At 40.1% G+C, this 22316-nt stretch overlaps 2 protein-coding genes across 5 annotated transcripts in view; both read left to right on the forward strand.

Annotated features, from left to right (window-relative positions):
• sned1 (sushi, nidogen and EGF-like domains 1) overlaps nt 1-12860 on the forward strand; it is a 74907-nt gene extending 62047 nt beyond the window's left edge. Inside the window, exons 21-31 of one of the 2 annotated variants that reach the window (XM_088348988.1) lie at nt 348-641; nt 1915-2104; nt 2284-2396; nt 3601-3879; nt 3965-4058; nt 7254-7336; nt 9056-9157; nt 9399-9518; nt 11631-11718; nt 11868-12075; nt 12476-12860. In XM_088348988.1, coding sequence (XP_088205114.1) covers nt 348-641; nt 1915-2104; nt 2284-2396; nt 3601-3879; nt 3965-4058; nt 7254-7336; nt 9056-9157; nt 9399-9518; nt 11631-11718; nt 11868-11985 — 1481 coding nt within the window. In that variant the 3' untranslated portion in view covers nt 11986-12075; nt 12476-12860. The remainder of the gene's footprint in view (nt 1-347; nt 642-1914; nt 2105-2283; nt 2397-3600; nt 3880-3964; nt 4059-7253; nt 7337-9055; nt 9158-9398; nt 9519-11630; nt 11719-11867; nt 12076-12475) is intronic. The other variant, XM_088348989.1, reaches the window with a different exon arrangement.
• A 1810-nt stretch (nt 12861-14670) lies between these two features.
• The window catches only part of ryk (receptor like tyrosine kinase), a 36968-nt gene continuing 29322 nt past the window's right edge, over nt 14671-22316 (forward strand). For all 3 annotated transcript variants that reach the window (XM_088348990.1, XM_088348992.1, XM_088348991.1), the window contains exon 1: nt 14671-15310. In XM_088348990.1, coding sequence (XP_088205116.1) covers nt 15097-15310 — 214 coding nt within the window. In that variant the 5' untranslated portion in view covers nt 14671-15096. The remainder of the gene's footprint in view (nt 15311-22316) is intronic.

The following is a 22316-nucleotide window of genomic DNA, read 5'->3' on the forward strand; positions in this document are numbered from 1 at the left end:
ATGACTTGACTTGACTTGACGTCTTTCTCCCTCGCTTAGCCAACAGCCAGGCAGCAGGCAAGACAAGATAACAATAGTACGACATCAACATCAGTCATCGGCAATGGAATATCAAGTCTGGATTTGAGTATTTTCTCTGGTCACACATAAACTGAAACTTTCCGTCCCATTAACACACTGTGTAGTGCAAATTATAGTTTAGTGTCCAAGAAAAGCACATGGTAGTCCGGTGCATTATTACTTTTGTCATTAACATTTCTTACCCTGCCAATTCACTTACCTTCCCACCTTAAATGTGGTATGAGAACCATCGTTACCGTATGTAACATTCCGGCAACTGTTCTCAGATCTTCTGCCCCCTTCCGGTCTCCACGTGCAGCGTGTAGAGGAAAGTGAGATGGAGCTGCGTTGGGACCAGCCTGAGGCATCTTCGGCGGCATGGTTGAGTGGCTTTGTTGTGACCTACGCGCCGCACGGCCGCGGAGGCGCACGCAAGGTCGACTACCTGGACCGGCAGAGCCGCCGGCACGTCCTGCGAAGTCTCGTGCCCGGCCTGCTCTATAATATCTCCACCTACTCCATCAAGCGCAACGTCAACAGCGACCATGTCAGCAGGCCGGCCACCGCTCTCATACGCACAAGTCAGTGACAGACACGCGAATTGCTTTTCTGTCATCTCTCATTACCTTATCTCATTAGCTGCACCGCTTATTCTCAGTAGGGTCGCGGGGGTGCTGGAGCCCATCCCAGCAATCATTGGGCAGTGGGCAGGGGACACCCTGAACTGGTTGCCAGCCAATCGCAGGGCACACAGGGACAGACAACTCGCTCGCTCATTCACACCTAGGGACAATTTGGACCGGCCAATCCACCTGAAATGCATGTCTTTGGAATGTGGGAGGAACCCGGAGTGCCCGGAGGAAAGGGAGAACATACAAACACCGCACAGGAAGTCCGGTAGCTGGATTTGAACCCACACAGGAGGTTCCCAAGACCTTAGAATTGTGCCACACACGCGCTAACCACTGCGCCGCCGTGCTGCCCGTCTGTTGCGCGATCCCCGTTTTCTGTCATATATTGCTGAAATACTCACACAAATGGAGGATAGGTGTGGGCAATACTTGGAATTTTGGAATTGATCCTATTCAAGTAAATACAGGGTAGTCTAGATCGATACCAATCCAATCATGGTAGTTGAATAGATCTACTATACACGCAGCACAAAGATTATAGGCAATATAAATGTTTTATTTTTTGTTAAAAGAAAACTACAATGCAAACTTTTTTGTTTTGTTCAGTAACAGTAACATGTTTACATTTGTGTTGTAGCTCGTTGTTCTCCATAAGATGAGCTTTTTTCATGTGTTCATGTAAATTTGTGGAGTAACTGCCCGAAGATAGCTGGGATGGGCTCCAGCACCCCCGCGACCCTACTGAAGATAAGCGGTGCAGAGTCCAAATGCGCTGCGCTTCCTGTTTGCCACTTGCTCTGTATCGATAATACCAATATTTGGATGGATCCGTCTACCCCTAATGGAGGACCAATCATGTCCTATGAAGAAATAAATCTAACGTATTTTGTCACAACAATCGGCTATTTAAATGAAGGGGCGCATCTAACTGGTTGCGCTTCTAAACCATTGGTTCATTGACGAGTGCACCAACTGCAATGTCTTTCTTCACTGAATAACCAATAGGTGAAAAGTTTGGGCAACTGAGCCATCTTCACATTTGAATAACATTTTGTTGTGACAAAATACATGAAAAGTTAGTTACTGAAATAAAAAAATAACAAACACACATCAATGATAAATCAGATTTTTTACATTATTTGAGAGATTTACAATAATGTTTCTAATTCTTTCAAGTGCTTGTACTCATATGGACGGTGTTTTTTCTAAAAACAAAACCAAGGGCCTCGGCATGTGGAGCATCTTCAGGTGATGAATGTGTCGTCGTCGGAGGTGTGGCTCACCTGGAGCATCAATTTCAAGACAACTCGCCACGCACCCATCAGTAGGATACGGGTCACGCTAACGCCCAAAGATGGCAGTATCACTCACACGGCCATGCTCAACGCCACCACCACCGAACACGTCTTCAGGTGAGACGCTGTACCCCCAGCTAACCAATTACTAATCTCTACCAACCATTTCTTGACTTCCCTAGCTACATGCTACACTGCCAATATAAACTGATCAGTGATTCGATTTCCGTATCATGAGAGGTTGCTGTTACACTGGGGTCCGTGTTGTATTATAACACCTGTACCGTTCCTTTCAGTTCTCTACTCCCTGCCAACATGTATACTGTGGACGTGTTGACCCAATGTGGACTCACACCTGATGAGTTTCCTTCCACAAGCCGTTCAGCAGGACCCTTGCGGTTTTGGACCAGTAGGTTCCATTTTTTTTTTCATTAACCTTGGGTTAACTGGGTTAATGCTAACTTGGAGTTGGACCACATTGAAATTTCTTTTGCATGAACAATTATCTTTTTACCCACATTGGGGGCGGCAGTAGCTCAGGAGGTAGAGCGCTCGTCTTGGGATCAAGGGATCCCAGTTCGAATCCCGGCTTGTCCGTGTTACATGTCGAAGTGTCCTTGGGTAAGATACTGAACCCCCCAATACCCCCAATAAGCAGGTTAGCGTCTTACATGGCTGCAATACAAGGCCGTTATTGGGAAATGTGGAGCACATTGTAAAGCGCTTTGGGAAGTCATTGACTTGAAAAGCGCTATATAAATGCAGATCATTTCAGATCATTTCATTGAGAAAAGCTTTTTATGATTTTTTTTTTTTTTAAATCAGCTGTCATTTTTGTATTAATAACTTATGTATTTTTCCCAAATAAGTATAGTTATTTTACAAGAAGATTTTTAAGGGGACTGTGGGTATTATCTAGCACCTGGAATAATTGAAAAAAAAAACGTATTGTTCTAAATAATAAGTAAAAATACATCAACTATAATAATAATGTGCATTTTTTTAAAAAAGAATAAGGTCAGGAAATGTGTTTATTTTAAATAGCATAAGGCCCACCTAGAGGTCAAATTCTGGGTAAAAATGTGAGATGAAAAATGTGGTCGCTTTAAGACTCCGTAGTTTGTATTCTTCTTTGTGCTGTTTAGCACTCGTTTTCAATTGCACAAAACAATAGAGCGGCTGCTAGTGTTTTAATACTGCATTGCACACATTAACTTAAAAATAAAGGGTTTCTACACTGAGGTTGTTTTAAGAAAACACTTTAACATCCGTTTTGTCGTAAATTAGTATCTAATCTTACTGTGATGTGTTGAAATATTCAAAAACTTTTTTTCTACCAAACGCCAATTTTTCAGGAAATGCTTGTCAAGAATAAAACTCACGTCTTTGTAACTTTTCTGTTCGCCAAGCATTGTTTTCAAGAGCTGTCATTTCCAAATATAAAGAAATATACCTATTGTATAAGTTCAAGAATAAATATTACATTTTATACCTAGGCCCTCATATCAATAAAACAATAAAATAAAACTTTTTGGGGAAAACATTTATTTACATGAAAAATGAGATTTTCCAGTTTTTTTTCCTCCAAAGTATTTCTTCTTTATTACATTTAGGGCCCCTGCCCCCACAGAATCTGTCACTGGCCCAGGTCACAGCCAACTCGGCCGCCATCACTTGGACCCGCCACCAGGAGTCCTTTTCCGACGGCTTCGTAGTGAACGTGACGCGGGGCCTGACCACCAGAAGCCGCTTTCTGCCCGGGGGCCAGGTGGGGTCCTACACCCTCCGAGAATTGACGCCGTCTCAGCTTTACCGAATCACCCTCACCTCCATCAAGAAAGCGGGACACGAACAGATCCACAGCCAGCCTCTTTACCTGGACTTCACCACTTGTGAGTGCTGCGAGTCGACCCAAAAATCTCGAGGTGAGTGAAAGAAGCTGCTGCAAATAGAATTCCTATTTTTCTCTGTGTTTAGTACCAATGGAGGCCAGACCGGGAAGGAGAGACCGGCCAACCAAACGGGGCCGAAGGCCGGCTCAACCTCAGGACTCAGAAGGCGTGCAACCAAGGTACTAACATAATAAAAATGATTGAACGAGTATACAGTGGCCCCTCTACAATTCGAGATTAATTTGTTCCCTGATCGAGCTCGTATCTAGAATTTCTCATCTCACGAATTAATTTTCCCCACAAGAACTATCTATCTATTTACCTTGGTCATATCCCTCAAGAGGGGTGACCGACAGCAAGACAAACACATAAAATAACAATGAAAATAAAAAGGGAAAAAAATAGCAAAAAAACACACACAAACATTTTCGGACCATGGCCAACCCAAAAGCACCTCGGCACCCAAGTTGGTCATGCTTTCGTTCTTCCAGATGAAACGGGACACGAGAAAGCGGCCATGTCACTCGGGTCAGGGTGACACAACACACTCTTTTGTTCAACAGCAGGGCCCGACAGCTTTCACTGGTTTACCCCTGCCGCATCATACGGGTGGCCTGCCCATCTCTTAGAACTCGTCTAAACATCCCACTATCCTTTTACAACACCTCTCCACTCATTCCTATCACCAACAAGAACTCGAGTTTCCACTAGATTTAGACCTCTTTCCTGCAGTGCACTCATAACACCATCCATCCATGTCATGGTAAAATAAGGACTAACTAAAAAAAAACGGCATCCCAACATCATCTAAGTTAACCTTAAATAGCTATAAAACACAGCTTCCTGGTCACTAAAAACACATACAGCTAGTAATCAAGAATAAAATACAGTAATCCCTTGCTTTTTCCTTGGGTTTGCATTTCAAGAAGGACCTGCAATGGTGAAAATGCCCAAAGTGGAAACACTTATTTACTCGGTTGGAAGAGGATCTACAGCGCGGAAGTAAATGGAAGGAGACCAAGAGGAAGGCCGCGATTGACGTGGATGGACGGTGTTATGAGTGCACTGCAGGAAAGAGGTCTAAATCTAATGGAAGCTAGAGCTCTTGTTGGTGATAGGAATGAGTGGAGAGGTGTTGTAAAAGGATAGTGGGATGTTTAGACGCGTTCTAAGGGATGGGCAGGGAGCCTGTATGATGCAGCAGGGGTAAACCAGTGAAAGCTGTTGGGCCCTGCTTGTTGAACAGAAGAGTGTGTTGTGTCAGCCTGACCCGAGTGACACGGCCGCTTTCTTGTGTCCTGTTTCATTTGGGGGGAAGAAAGCACGAGAAAGAAAGAAACTTGGTTGCCGTGGGAGGTGCTCAACTTGTTTGGGTATTTGGGCATTTGGGTTGGCCATGGTCCCAAAAAAATTGTGTGTGTTTTTTGCAATTCTTTCCCTTTTTTATTTTCTTTGTTATTGTATGTGTTTGTCTTGCTATCGGTCACACCTCTCGAGGAATATGACCAGGGTAGGTAGGTAGATAGGTAGGAAACACTTTTTTGTTAAATACTTTATCATACATTAAAACCAAAAGAACAAACCCTATATACAGGCTCAATACTTTGTTTAGCAATTGTAGTACTATACTTTTCAAGGTTTTTTTAAGGATAACTTTTGTACTGTCAAATTATAATTTCAAAATAATCTTGCTCCTTTATTGCAAAATGAATTGCAAAAAGGAATGGAAGTAATTTCAGGACACTATCTCCTTTTTTACTTCAGATTATATTTTATTAACATCATGTGGACGTTATTGTTAAACAAAAATGTAGCGTAGAAATGCTTTTACCTTCCTTTAGGATGCCGAAAAGTAAAATGTTGAAAGCCTGCGTAATGTAGGTTCGTAGAACTGTTTTAGTATGTGTACAATTTAGATCACAACATTATTGACGCACAGGCAAAAAAAGGGTGGGGCGACTGTTTAGCCAATCAGAATGCGGAAGACAATGTACGATAAAAATCCGCAAAGTAGCAAAACCACGATTCAGCGAGGGATTACGGTACAGTAATAATATATACAACATGATACTAACAAAAAAAATGTGAGTTTATAATGAGCACTTACTATACAGGAAGTTGGCAGTTTCTAACGGAGAGGAGTAAGGGGGCACGAGAGAGCACAAAAAACTGGGACTAGCTAATGCTGGCGGTGAGAGGTCTCAAGCATTAGGCCATCTTGTGGTAGCGTCTGGAAATTCTTGTAACATTAGTTTTCTCTTGTTTGTCGGCCATCTCGTATCTCAAATTTCTCGTTACTACAGTAGCTTGTATGTAGAAGGGCCCCTGTAAAAATATTAAGCAGCCTAATATAAAAAAAGACAATTATTTAAGTTTGCTGCTTACACATGAATACAATTACCGTATTTTCCGCACTATAAGGCGCACCGGGTTATAGGGCGCACCCCCAAAAAATAGTTTTTGGTCCTATATTTCCCATACATAAGGCGCACCGGATTATAAGGCGCTACAATGGGAACGTCGACAAAACAGTCAGATAGTTCAGTCAAACTTATTACCCCCTTAACATTCCGAAAGCTTGCAAAGAATCAAATACGTGTCGTAGACACGTGCGGATGCGGTGTCCGTACGATATCACCTAACAAACATTTCTTAGTTTCCATTTTATTTTTTGCTGGCAACTGTGTGGACAGCAAAGTAAGAATTTTATTGTGCAGGAAAACGGGGTTCTTTACTGAGCATATGACAATAAACACTTTGAATTGAATTTAGTTTAAAAATAGACTCATCACAGAAACATCAAGATCGTTCTAAAACAAGATACCGGTAAAATATAAATCCGCATAGCTCACCTAAGTTCTCTTGCAGCCTTCACATAACCATGGTCTTCTTAATACCGTGAGTGTAGTAAATCCAAGAGAGTAAAATATTTACAAATACAGAATAGTAAAACATGTTTTCTCTATGCCGTAGTGCAACCCAACCTGTGATTCACATTCATCTTTTTCGGCCAATTGCAGGCTTTGTTTCGCCCCTTTAGCCTTTGCGAGCCTGTAAATGATAAAAAGGATCCGCCTCCTTTACCTCGGAATAACTTAGTGACTGATTCAAATGATGATTGACACATTGGTTAGGAAATGAAACGCCGGTATATAAATCCCAGCATAAACCGCGGACTACTTCGCCTTCGGGGGAAAATCTAGTCGGCGGCTGCTTGCTTTAGTTGCAAGACTTTGCGACTTAATATTGATCCATATATAAGGCGCACTGTATCATAAGGCGTATGGTCAGCTTTTGAAAAAAATAAAGGCTTTTAGGTGCGCCTTATAGTGCGGAAAATACGGTAATTGAATTAATATGTGCGTTCTCTGCAGGTACACTGAATTGATTGACACGAGGGGGAAAATCACAGCCAAGTTCACGCACTTGCCACAAAAAGCAGTTCGACACAGGACCAGTAAGCATAAATGCACGACTGTGTTTTTTTGTTGGGCTGATTGATTTTGTGACAATTCAATATGAGCTTCAGTACGGTGAGTAACTTTGCAGGTTTTATATGTTATATTAAAATAAGCTTTTACACTACCTGTAGGGTTTTAGTGTTGGTTGGTCTGTCGTATTTTTTTTTTCACTTTACTCTATCTAGCATTTGATGTTGATATTTGTTTGGCAGTAGTTTTTCTTGTTACCCCCCGTTCTGAGTTTCTACATCTGCGTGTTTGTGTGACATTTGTTTACATCGAGAGGCCCCTCAAAGATTCTTGAGTTTAAGTCATTCCATGTGTCTTGAGATTAGGTGAAACGAGTTTGTGTTTATTTTATTTTATTCCTTTTGCCATGTTAAGATGTTTTGTGATGCTTTGCAAATGAAATCATGCTTCTCATGACATCATCAATGTTTAAAAGCTCTTAAGGGTTATTCCACAGTGGCTTTCTAGGGAACCTTATTCTTAAGTTACTGTAAAAAAATCTTGTTTTCTTTTTCCTAGTTTGTATTGTTAATTAAGAGGAGACCACTCGTCCATTTACTATTAGAGTTGTCTTTATTATCATTGCTAACAGCGTAGTGAACATTGTTTGCAATGAGATTAGACATGGCCCTCCAGGAAAAACACATGATAAATAAAGACTTAAAATAGAAGAAATAAGATAAAAGAATGTCATGATAAATAAATAGAAATATTTTCAAGGTAGGGGCAGCACGGCAGCTCAGTGGTTACACGTGTGCGGCACAGTTCTAAGGTCTTGGGAACCTCCTGTGTGGGTTCAAATCCAGCTACCGGACTTCCTGTGCGGAGTTTGTATGTTCTCCCCGTGCTTGCGTGGGTTTCCTCCGGGCACTCCGGTTTCCTCCCACATTCCAAAGACATGCATTTCGGGTGTATTGGCCGGTCCAAATTGTCCCTAGGTGTGAATGAGCGAGCAAGTTGTTAGGTCCCTGTGTGCCCTGCGATTGGCTGGCAACCAGTTCAGGGTGTCCCCTGCCCACTGCCCGATGATTGCTGGGATGGGCTCCAGCACCCCCGCGACCCTACTGAGGATAAGCGGTGCAGCTAGTGAGATGATGAGATTTTCAAGGTAGTGCTTGGAGCCTGCATCATAACTATAGTGCAGTGAAAAATAGTGCAATACTGTTAAACGGCAACAGAATCCAATATAAGTCGATATGGATAACCATGTTTCCATACATACATAAGATCTAAATATTTTACAGTCTTGTGCACTTCTTTAGGATGGTGATGACCCTAGGGAAGAAACAGTTGCTGAGGTTGTTAGTCCTTGCTTTAAGGGACCTGTAGCACCTATCAGAGGGCAGCTGGTCAAAGAGGTGCCCGGGGTGAGAGGAGTCCTTTATAACATATTTGGCTCTTTTGCGGTATCCCAAGCTGGCAATGTCATTCTGACTGGGTAGAGATTAGCCAATGACCTTCTAGGCTATGTTAGAGACTTTCTTCTATTTGCTGCTGTGCAAACTACGCCATGATGCTGTGTTCCTAAAAAGGAATAGAAATAAAAAATAACTGTTTCAATTCTGTTTGAGCCTATAAAAAATACTCAGTTTTTCAGAAAAAAACATCTCCAGGAAATTGTTTTTTTGTGTTTAATTTGTTTCAACTCAAATGTAACGTGGCGTTAAACTTGTGTTAGTTGACTTGAAAAATCTGGTGCCTCCCAGGACCTCAGCCCCCGGTTCGATTGGAGAGGATGGAGGAAACCACAAACAAAATCAGCCTGGCGCTGGAGATAAAAGAGGAGACCATGTTCAGGATGAATCTTGGTGGGTGTCACTAACTAAATTACTCAATTGATTAACTCAATTAATCAAAGTGCCCAACACATGGAATGTTTGTCGTTCTTTCATATCTGGAGAAGAATCACTTCTTTTCGGGGTTACTATCCACCAGTTTGTGCAGAACACCAAACATTTCGTTTAACCTGAAATGGCCACATGTTGTCAATCCTCAAATGAATTTATGATCTCGTTATTTTAAATGCATTTATCTGTTTTGTGGTTTTAGATTTATCCCAGGATTGTCTCAGCGTGCCCTGCATGAACGGCGCCACGTGCAGAAAAAGTGGCGAAAACTCACACATGTGCGACTGCGCTGTTGGATTCAAAGGAACGCAGTGTGAATTGTGTACGTTTGGCATTTGCACACAGGTCATGTCAAAATGATAGAGGGAAGATCTTGCAACGTGTGGCTCGTTGGTCTAGGTCCGGGGTCAGCAAACCTAGATAGATAGATAGATAGATAGATAGATAGATAGATAGATAGATAGATAGATAGATAGATAGATAGATAGATAGATAGATAGATAGATAGATAGATAGATAGATAGATAGATAGATAGATAGATAGATAGACAGACAGACAGACAGACAGACAGACAGACAGACAGACAGACAGACAGACAGACAGACAGACAGACAGACAGACAGACAGACAGACAGACAGACAGACAGACAGACAGACAGACAGACAGACAGACAGACAGACAGACAGACAGACAGACAGACAGACAGACAGATAGATAGATAGATAGATAGATAGATAGATAGATAGATAGATAGATATCCCCATAGGGAAATTCACACTTCCAGCAGTCTACCCTGTTGTTTATTAACAGATTAACATGATGCCCTAGGGGTGCTTGTAGCGGAGTGGATGACGTCACTGTTGTCGCATAATATTAACATTTTGGGGGGCTTATTTTGTCAGTTGCAAGATACAGAACTGTACTTAAACACATTTTTTAGTGGAAGTACAATGTTGGCAACAAGATTCACTTGATATAATTGGAAATTATTTGAATGCAACACAAACTTTTTCTTCTTTTTTTCCGTGTTTTTTTCTACTTTTTTTTAAATTCCTTTAAAAAAAGTCTCATTGTGTTTATTTTTTCCGAGCTGTTACTTTTTTCTTTTTGTTCTCTATTTACTTTTTTCCTATGTTTCTTTCTTTTCTTTTTTTCTGGCTTTTTTCTAAATGTTTCCTTCTTTTTTTTCTCTTCCTTTTGTTTCTTTTTTTCTCAGCTTTTCACTACTTTTTCATTTTGGTATTTTTTTCTTTTTTGTTCTATTCGCCCCTTCTTTTAAGGCATTTTGTGCATAATTTTACATAATATTTGGTCATGTTGGGATTAAAGAAGCAAAAACAACCTAAAGAGCCGTTTAGGACCAGAAAGAGCCGGTGCCTTTTAGTGAGCCGAGCCAAAGAAGCCAGTTCTCGACAAACTCTACTGATTTTCTTTTCAACTTCGTTAGACAATGACTTCAAAATACCGCATATAGAAAACAGCGTCGGGGGAACCCGTGTATTTTTACCTTCATGCAATGTAACTTTGACTTAAGTCGCTTCTTAATTAGTAATTTTGAGCCCTCATTTTTGTGCGCTGGCTAGATTTTCTTGTGCGCTGAGAATGTGCGAGCAGTGCGCAATTGCGCATGCGGGCAGCTTAGAGGGAGCACTCGTCTCAAGGTCTACAATTTTAAGAATGCTGGGGGGACATAAGTACTATGTGACTCATTCGTTTACGGGTATGATTATCGCTTAGGGGGCGAGATGTCCTGAGTTAAAAATCCTGGATGAGCTATTCTTCAACTCATGGATCCCACGTCACACGATTTGGTCACTGGCCCCACAATTTTACAAACCATGGGTGAACTTTAATGTGTAATGTGGCTCATTGGTCTCTCATATGGCTCTTGTCATGAGTACATATGGCTTGGAGATAAAATAGAATAAGTGCCATTTTTAGTATATTGTTTGATGCCGAGCCGATTGTCAAACATGCAAAAGCCAAGACAATACTGATATTAAAGGTGTTTGGTCGAGTATATATCTAGGACACAATTTTAACTAGAGTTTACAGTCAGGGTGTCACACCAAGCAGACTCCGTTTAGGCTGTAAATCGCTAAATAATCCTTTATATGGAGGCTCTTTAAACAATTTAATAGGCCAAAACCTATCACATATGGTTCGTTGGTGTAGGTGTACGATTCTCGTTAAGGATGCAAGAGGTTCCAGGCCCAACTTCCAGATGAGCCCTTTATTACGCTATGTATAGGTCATGGACTCCCATCAATTGCCTCTTTACCAAGACTCGTTCCTGTATTGAAAACTTGCAGTGTCAGTTTGTCTGAGTCAAAAATATTGTTCAATAGTGCTTGACAAACACCAGCAATAATCAGAATGTGAAAGTAGATTGCAAATTATTAATTTGAGTTTTTTTTTTTATTCTTGCGCAGCATGCCAACGAATACCTCATCCGTGCACCCGCCTTTTCTCCGAGACAAAGAGCATGCCCGTGTGGGAAGGTGACGTCTGCCATTATGTGTAAGTCATCACTATTCATACAAAGACAATATTTTTTTGTTAAAGCACATCATGGATTTGCCACCACTGAACAAAAGTAAACACGGTTGTGAAATACAATCATTTACATTTCGCAAACAAATAATCCTCAACCGTTTGTGCTCTTGCAGATATACAAGAACATATAAAGTACAGCAGGATGTTTGTTACCGAGAAGTTTGTGAATCAACGCTTCCTAAGAAAAGGCCGGGTGAGTTTAATTCAACTCTCTCAATATCAAAAAAATAGAAATCAAACATATTCCTCACTTTCTTTTTAACATCTCTAGTAACAGTCAGAAGAACGAGTAATCAACAGTGAAGGTACTTTTTAGTGAAGGTACTTTTTACAATTTGTTTACATTGCATGATATTAACAGTTGTAAAATCACTATCCACCTCATCGTTTAAAAATGTTGATGTTTCTAACCCTTGATAAAACAGATATTTGAACAGAACCACACATAAAGTTCCATATAACACTACTCACAGGCAACTATGTATTCTTCATCTACTGCGTAAAATGAATGTAATTGCAGCTTAATACACTTTAATAACACTTGTCTTTTTTTGTAATTTACGTTTTAATTATTTCAGTGCTTTGTGGTGGTAAAAGCAAGCACAGGAAAAAAAACAAGCATTAAATCGTGACATTTGTGTAGTTTAGATTTTAAAATGTAGAAATTAACTTGTACGGCACATTATGATCATTTTCTAACCTGATATTTATTTTATTGTAGAACACTTGGAGGCCAGCGCTTGCAAGGACTGTTGTTATGGAGATGTCCAAATTGGTGTTAATAACGTACTTGAACTTTTTTCTAACAACAAAAGATAGTTTACACCGCAGGACACACTGTACATTTAAGGCTCAAGAACGTCTGACTATCTCATTTAGTGTTGCAGGAATTCATCTCTCCCTCTCCGATGATGTTGTATTGTTTATTGTGTGTTGTGTGTAAAATATTATTATTATTGTTGCTGTTGTTATTATTATTATTATTATTATCATCATTGCTGTTGTTGTTGTTGTCGTTCACAGGCATTTCTGTTCTTTATGTTGTAAATAGTGTTCATAGACCAATTTTGTAGGTGAATATTTTAATAATAAAAATGTTAAAATTTGCGGTGTGTTTTTGCTTTTCCTCTTACGGCAATACGGTAACCTTATTCACAGTATAAGCACCTTTAATCACAAACCATTATCCAGTTTTGTTTTAATTTTACAGGGTATTTTTTGTGTGTGTGTTTTTTTCCCCTCCAATATAGAAGGAGATATTTTAAAAGAAATGCTGAATTGAATACTGTAGCATTATAATTGTCTGGGGCAGCACAGCGGCACAGTGGTTAAGCGTGTGTGTGGCACAGTTCTGAGGTCATGAGATCGAAACCTCCTGTGTGGAATTTGTATTTATTTATTTTGTATAGCCCTTAATCACAAAGAGTCTCTCCGTGCATGCGTGGGCTTCCTGTGGGCATCCGGTTTCCTCCCACATTCCAAAAACATGCATGTCAGGTTAATTGGCCGGTCCAAATCGTCCCTAGGTGTGAATGGGCGAGCGAATAGTCTATCCCTTTGTGCCCTGCAACTGGCTGGCAACCAGTCCAGGGTGTTCCCTGCCCACTGCCCGAAGATAACTGGGATGGGTTCCAGCACACCCGCGACCCTACTTAGGATAAGCGGTGCAGATAATGGATGGATGGTTATAATAATCCTTCTTTCTTAAAGCTATAACAATATGAGCTGATTTAGGATATAATGATGCTTTTGTGAACATTTGTATTTAGGCTTTTGTTTTGGCGTTTTACAGTTAAGATTGGGATAACCAACATTTTTTAAGCTGAGCGCTACAATTAGCTACTCTTAAATGCAAAGGGCTACCAATTTGATTTGCATTTCTAAAAGAGCAACTTATCATGTTATTACTATGTTATTACCACGTTATTGTTATGTTATTACCAGGTTGTACTAATTTAGAAGTATGGTTGAAATAGGTTCGGACATCCACTAAAACATCTTCCTTGTACAGGTATAAGGGCACTGATTGATAAACATGTATTAATTGTAGGGTGATTTTAAAAGGAAAATGGGAAAAAACATCATGTATATGAGACACTGATCATGTCAGTGATGGGTAATTGTTTTGTCTTATTAAATATACAGTACCTCCTGAATGTCTTTTAAGAAAAGAAAATGACTAGTATTTTGTTTTATAAACAAAAAGGAAAGCATTAAATAAGTATTATCTCATGAGCAGGGTTGGGTAGGGTTACTTTAACTTGATTACTTTCAATTACTTTTGGATTACTCCAATACCAAATATGCTAATAAAGGAAAAGAAAATAAATATGAATAAAATTACTAAATTTTGTGCAGGCTAGGGGAGTAACGGAATACATGGAACGGCAAAAATGATGTTGGCAAGCTGTTTGGATTTATTTTCATTTTGTTTCTGTCGCATTTTATGTTCGTTTTGCCAGAGATCAAAGAGTTCAAAGCCAGGAGAGAAAGCTTACCACGTGTTTTGAGTCATAATTTTTTTCATATTTAGTTTCTTTTGTCTTTTATTAGCATATTTGGCATTGGAGTAATCCAAAAGTAATAGAAAGTAATCAAGTTAAAGTAACCCTACCCAACCCTGCTCATGAGGAATTTTGTGTTTTTAACCACTGGGCTTGATAGAACATACTGAAAGATGCATTCGTAAACATAGGATTTTTTTTAACAGAAGCCTTTCAGCCATATGCTAAAATAATCATAGTATAATTTGAAACACATGAGTATGTCTACGCATTTTAAAAAACAAATACAAAATATGTGCTTACTTGTGGAGTCAAAAGAAAGTTTTTGTCCGTTTTTCTTAGTAAGTAGTTCTATTGACCACAATACCTAAAGGCGACATTTGGAGAGCAGCGCGCGCCCCCTAGCGCCACATCCCAATGAAAAGTGAAGCTTCTGGCGGTTGGGGAAAGACTCGGGAGTGCTTGACTGACCATGGAAGGAGAAAGATGGATACTTTAGTCCTAATTTAGAACTATTTGACTTGCTTTCGACAAACACGGAGGCTCAAAATGGTTGTTTTAGTGAGTTTGTGTTATGAACGGCGCGTGGAAAAGTCGTCTATCTCCTAACTTGGAGCCAAGCAGCCCGACTCAAAAGTTAGCCAAATTAGCTTGCCTGGGCTAAATTAGCCCGTCTCGACCAAGCGAGTCCAGGACAAAATCAGCCCCGCCGGGGTAACCTGCGTGGCGGGGAAGAGACGAGGAATGTCGACCTCCGAGATTCGGAAGTATACCTACGGATGAGCCGAAGGAGACACTGGAAGGGGGACGACAACTTGCGAGCGCGACGACCGCTGCCATGTTTGGGTGGCTGCCGCTGCTCGGCACCGGTGGCCCTACCGAGCGCCGGCGACGGCCGCGCTGGCTAGTGCCTTGGCGGCCGCTCGAGGGCTTCCTACTCGGACTGCTTTTTCTGGAAGGGGGCCTTGGTTTCGGTGGTCCGATTTTGGGACCCAGCAACAATCGCAGCGTCAACATTTACATGAGCGTGGACGAGCTCAACCGATTACTCGGTAAGGAAAGCTGATTTATTTGTGGAATGTTGTTCTTTATGTAATTTTTATTGGGGTTTGATAGCCGCTGCTAACCGTCGACTTTCCTGATTTTAATTCGCACCTTATCTATAGTAAATATTTTACACAAAATAATCGCCAAATTATCTTACTTAGAGAAACTCTCAAAATAAATGCATTTGAAAACGACACAAATTAATTTATTACTAACATAAATAAACCGATAACTTAACACAACAAAATGATTACAAACTGAGTAGCGAATATAAAAAAACATCTGGACGTAACTCAATTGTTTTCAAACATAATGCATAGTGATCTTAATAATGGTTATTGGATACTACTTTCTCCCAGATCGATTCTCAAATATTTAGTAGTCATCGTTGGCGAAACAACATAATGATACAATTAAAAAAAAAAAATGCAAATCCATCCTTTGCCCCAACATATATATATATATATATATCCATCCATCCATCCAATAACTGAACCACTTATCCTCAGTTGGGTCGCAGGGGTGCTGGAGCCCATCCCAGCTATTTTCGGGCATTGGGCAGGGGACACCCTGAACTGGTTGCCAGCCAGTCGCAGGGCACAAAGAGAAAGACAACTCAAGTCAAGTCATGTTTATTTGTATAGCCCTTATGTTTATTTGTATAGCCCTTATCACAAAGAGTCTCAAAGGGCTGCACAGATCAAAGACTATTGCAAACTACAGACTATTATGACACCATCCCCTCATCTAAAACCTACATGAGGGCAAATTATACACATCTTATCAACATAAAATATAGGTTATTCATATGCTATAGAATAGAAGGGTTTTAAGCTTAGATTTAAACATTTCCACTGAGGTTGCAAATCGAATCTCAGGGGGAAGAGCGTTCCACAGCACCGGGGCCCCAATGGAGAACACTCTCGAACCTGCGGATCTCTCTCGCTCAGTCACACATAGGGACAAATTTGACCGGCCAATTGACCTAACATGCATGTTTTTGGAATGTGGGAGGAAACAGGAGTGCCCGGAGGAAACCCACGCAAGCACATGGAGAACATGCAAACTCCACACAGGAAGGTTCGATCTCATGACCTAAGAACTATGCCGCTAACCACTGCGCCGCCATGCTGCCCCATAATATATGCATTTTTTGCAACAAAACTACAACAATCTTTAAATTCCAATATTTTTCCTGGATATTTACTTGTTTCAATTGCAATTTACCATGACTGTTTTTAACGATTATGAGTACTAAAAACTTAAAGGGTCATTGAGAATTATTCTAGCGGTAAAAACAAAACAAAAACGATGCCATAAAAAAATCAATATTGATTTTAATATTGACCAGAAAAATATGAGCTATCATAAACATGCACTATTTTAAATACTTGAGCAATTTTTTATTTGACATAATATGAACTTCCTCTATCAAACAATACAATAGCCTGCCATCTTCCTGCTAAAGGTTACATCGCCCCCGTCCGGCCCCCCTCATAACCCCCATATAACAAGGGAACAAGGTTGGGCAAAGAATAACCTCTTTTTGGGGCTCAGGAGGTAGAGCGCTCGTCTTGGGATCAAGAGATCGCAGTTCGAATCCCGGCTCCTTCGTGTTACATGTCGAAGTGTCCTTGGGTAAGACACTGAACCCCTAATACCCCCAATAAGCAGGTTAGCGCCTTACATGGCTGCATGGCTGCTATTGGGAAATGTGAAGCACACTGTAAAGCGCTTTGGGAAGTCTTGACTTGAAAAGCGCTATATAAATGCAGATCATTTCATTTCATTTTTCGGCTGCACTACACAATACAGTGACATCTAGTGGTCAAAGATTGCAAGGTGACCCTTCAAAAAAGGCTGTAATCGGCACATTGAACTGGTAATGTACTCTTCCATTGCAAGTTTTAATATTTAATTATTATGCCCATCTTATTGTCAATTAAATGATGAATTTGATTTTCAAATAAACATTTTTAAGTACAACTTTTTATTCAAGGGGATTCTCTTTTAAGTCCTTCTCAAAATTGTGTAGTCTTTGAAAGCTGACTAATATGTCCAAAAGAACCAACCTGTGATGTGTGCTTAGTGTGCTTGATTCATTGAGTGAGAAGAAGCCAAAATTTGTTTCAAGATAACTTGAGGCCTCTTCACCTGCTCATAATGCCCTTAGCCCCCCCAGAGTTACCGGATAAGAATACTATTGCCGTACCATGTTTTCTCCTAGTTGCAGACAACACAGGATATGATGGGATATCATTTGGTACTGACTAAACAAAATGATGTAGGGTTGTACCCAAACATTGATAGAACAATAACGGGAGTGCCATGACGGCAAAAGCATAAAATATACTGAATTCACCACACTAGGCACAATCTCATTGTGAACAACGGTCACGGCGTTTGTGTTAATAAAGACAAATTCCAATGTGAAGATTATCAAGAGCTTGTGGGAGATAATAGATAAATCCAATGGTGGAGACCTATGCTTGACTTTGCTGGGTCTGGAGCTCATAGTTTGGATTTGAAATATATTTTCCCTGATTGCAGTTGCGGAATTTTTCTGTCAAGTAAAATTAGCTATAATATCAAGAACAATCATCATAGTTATTGTCTAGAAGGAAGAATTAAAGCTATCACAGTTGTAATAGTTGCATTTGGTGAGAACACAAATGTAGCATCAGATTTTTATTTTTTTTATCCCGTTGGGACAACAGATGGAAATGTTTGCCTGATAACTTTACCGAATGAGCTGTTTCTCCGGTAGACTGCAAAATAAACATTTGGGCTAAGTTGAAATGTGCACACTGTGTCTTCCATCGCAATGAAGAGCAGCCATTGTCGCTGATCGTTTTTGCATGTGATGATTGTGTCGTTAAATGCACATTGGACTGCAGAAGACATCCAGTGGGTTATGTCTTAGTCCTCTACGACCATGTATTCTGCGGTTATAATTCCTTCCTGGCCTTCATAAATTATGTCAATACTTGGCATTTTTTTCATGAGACAGCCATAAAGAGAGTCTACCAAATATAGACAAATATTACAGGAAAAAAACATATAATATATGGATATATAGAAAATTGTAAGAGAAAAATGTGATGTATAGTATTCTGTGTTTCTCATGGAATTTTGTGAGACCTTGGTGGCTTGACAGTAGAGTTGTCCGGGGCATGCTCCCCCGAGAAAAAATTACATTATATATTTTAGTAAAGGGATCCGTGAACTGTGAAATTCAACTTACTGACTGACAGATATGTTGCACAAATACACACCATGGCGTTTGCGATCATTTATATAAGAAATCAAGTTATTTTTATTAATCCCTTAACGCTTCGACGGCCTGCCGGCGGGTTGCTGAACTTTTAAACAATAAAATATGTGTCTGTACAACGTCACCAGTCACTGAAATACTTCGTTCCACATATCATTGGAAAGATTGAACTCACAGAAACAGCACGATCAGTCTGAAACAAGATACCTGAAAACTAAATAGCCGGCGTACCTCACCAATTACGTCCCCTGGCTGTCTTTAAATTCTTAGGATGTCCAAGAGAATGGCTTAGTTACATCAAGGACAATCCATAGAATACAACCGTGTAAAATGTTTACACTCGATAATGCCGACAGATTATAAAGAAATCCGCCTAAAAGCACGTCTGCTTCGTTGGACGTTGCTACTTGAAGTTCGTTTCTCGTTTTAAAACTCCCCTTTAAAAAAACAGACTCGTAAAATTAATCACAATTTACTACTCTTCCGCTATGTCTCAAAAATTGGCAAAGTGAAATACAAATTTGCAAACGTTTAGGTTTAGTAAAGTGGTAGTCTCCAAATGGCAACTTCCAGAAAAACCTAAACATACCTTTAGAAAAATGTGTAAAATACAAGGTTTAGTTTTTCAGATTGTGATCAAATTTGACAAGGTAATGCTTCAAGCTTTTGTCTCACCTGTTTTACAGCCAAGATGCCCATGCTACACTCATCTGCAAGCATTACATCGAAAAAAAATCGGGCGAGAATAAAAACGTTCTATTTTTTTGTTCCAACTTGCAGTACTCAACGTTTGTACAGTGATTGCGGTGATTATTTCAATTTTGGACAAACCTTCAGAGTCTCATTTCAAAAAAGACCAAAACCACCCATCTCATCTCATCTCATTAGCTACACCGCTTATCCTCAGTAGGGTCTCGGGGGTGCTGGACCCCACATCAGCAATCATCGGGTAGTGGGCACGGGACACCCTGAACTGGTTGCCAGCCAATCGCAGGGCACACAGGGACAGACAACTCGCTCACTCATTCACACCTTGGGACAACCTGCACCTGAAATGCATGTCTTTAGAATGTGGGAGGAAACCGGAGTGCTCGGAGGAAAGCAAGGGGAGAACATACAAACTCCGCACAGGAAGTCCGGTAGCTGGATTTGAACCCACACAGGAGGTTCCCAAGACCTTAGAACTGTGCCTGCACACGCGCTAACCACTGCGCCGCCATGCTGCCCCACCAAAACCACCCATATTCTCCAAACGGTTAAAAAAAGGCGTTCAATTTACCTGGGGTACTTCAGTTGGGATTTTAGGCGAATTGTACAGGGATGTTAAGGAGTTAACTTCGCATTTATAGATGTATTATCAAAAATATGAAAAAAAGTAATAATATTACAAGTTTATGAGACTCTGGTAGGACCAATTAAACCCTGGTGGCCCAACATAATCTTCCCATGGTATGGGAAACACTGTTTTTTATTTGTGTATAACTTACACTCGTGTATAAGTCAAAGTCATCTTTATTGTCAATTCTGCAGCATAAACAGAAAATTTAAATTATGTTCTTCTCAGTGCTATAAGAAAAAAAAAAACACTATGCTAGGACACACTAAGACACACAAGTAGACAGTATGACACATAAATAAACAATGCGGACTCATAAATCATAAAGTGCATATGGTACGTTTGTAAACAAAAGTTCTGAGTCATGCAAATGTACATGTTTGTGCAATGAGCAAGGTTAGCTTATTTTGGTGTTAAAGTGTTAACGCTCACCTACAATTTTTTATGGAATTCTGTTTCACTTTTTCTCAGATTGCGATTTTGGTCATCAATATTTTTTCGACTGATCAATCATTGCACAAACACGGTTCTACACTACCGTAAAACTACTCAAACTTTGAGCCCTTTTTTTTCAGTAAAAATGAACGTCATACTCTAATAAATACAGTAGTTGAAACTTGTATGAAAATTATATTTGCGCACACACATATTAAGAAATATTAACAAAACCAAAATGCAGCACACAAGCAAAAATCTACAGAAAAAAGGAAGGAGTTTACGAAGTTATAGTATAAAGAACATAAAAATATATATTTCCAAATATTCGCCCTTTTGAGTTCACCCAAAATTATCAATGAAGTAAATGTATTAGAAGAAAATGTCCTCCAAAACATTATAAAAAATTATTCCGGTTAGTTCCATGATCCCATAATTTGCATAACAGAATTTTACAATAGGACACACATCCAAAACAGAATAATTTGCTTGGTCAAATATCTACGGTTTCAAAAACTAAAAGAATGCATTGTACATACTGTAAAAAAAACCTGCTCATGGATGCTCCAAGATCATTTATTCTGCTCAATCAAGCAAAAATGTGTTAATAACTCCCTGTAAAGCTAAAAATAGATGTTAGCAATAAAAGTTTTCTACCAACTTAACTATTCCTTCAGCAAACTGTCCGATGTTTGTTTATTTGTGGAGCAAATAAAACCCCTACCCTGAAAACAAGCACCATTGACGTGCTTATTACTCTATATAGGCAGACGGCCTGGCTGGCCACCGTCCTACCGCTCCCACCTCCCCTGTGGCCCTGGTCGAATATAAAAGCGGCCGTCTGATGTATGGTCCTTTTGAACAGCAAGAAAGCATTTGGTGCCTTTGAAAAGGTGCTATTTTTGAAAGCGTATTTCGAGTTTTTGCCAGAGGTCCAATGACAAAATACAGGCCTGGTTAGCATCCGGTTGTAGCATGCTACCTACGCATAGAGTTCATATCATAATATGAGGGAAGGAAAGTTGGTGACACTTGAAGAATATTTCCACTTCCCGTCTAGTTGCATTATTAGCTGCTCCTTGATTTTCTTTGCTTCGGGGAGCTTATGATACAAATATTTGGGCTGCAAGTGGTTCTTTGTTAGACATGACCAAGATCTCTGCACCTGTACTTGACACCTTTTCTTATGGTGTTTGCGACATACATCATTGGGACTACCTTTTAAATATTCTATTAGTAGTCCAAAAGACGTCTGCCCTCTAGGATTTAATCACACACAAACTGCTCCCTCACTTTTTTAAAGGGTCAGCAATTGCAGATTCACTCGGTATCATTTGTTACTCATTTTAAGATTCTGAGTATGATTTGATCTATGTTGGGAAACCCCTTAAGGTCTAATAGTCAACTCATGTTTATTTGTCTAGCCCTTAATAGTGTAAATACTAGTGACACGTAGTCAGTTTAGGCCAGTGAGACTGTGTAAATGTTTATATTTAACTGTTGAAGTTCTTTTTTTTAACTTTACAATTGTGTCATTTTATTTTCCAAACCACAGAATTTTTACGTGATTTTATGCATTATTTTAATACAATTAGTATGCAAAGTGAGGCACGCAATTCTCTTGCCTCAACTGGACATTCTGTTATTACCTATATTTTATGTTGATATGTATTGTCTGGGGCAGCACGGCGGCGCAGTGGTTAGCGCGTGTGCGGCACAGTTCTTAGGTGATGAGATCGAACCTCCTGTGTGTAGTTTGCATGTTCTCCCCGTGCTTGCGTAGGTTTCCTCCGGGCACTCCGGTTTCCTCCCACATTCCAAAAACATGCATGTCAGGTTAATTGGCCGGTCCAAATTGTCCCTAGGTGTGGATGAGCGAGTGAGTTGTCCGTCTCTGTGTGCCCTGCGACTGGCTGGCAACCATTTCGGGGTGTCCCCTGCCAATTGCCCGAAAATAGCTGGGATG

This window comes from Urocampus carinirostris, chromosome 12, assembly GCF_059441175.1.
Source record: "Urocampus carinirostris isolate Australia breed hairy pipefish chromosome 12, RoL_Ucar_1.0, whole genome shotgun sequence".
NCBI classification, from domain to species: domain Eukaryota; kingdom Metazoa; phylum Chordata; class Actinopteri; order Syngnathiformes; family Syngnathidae; genus Urocampus; species Urocampus carinirostris.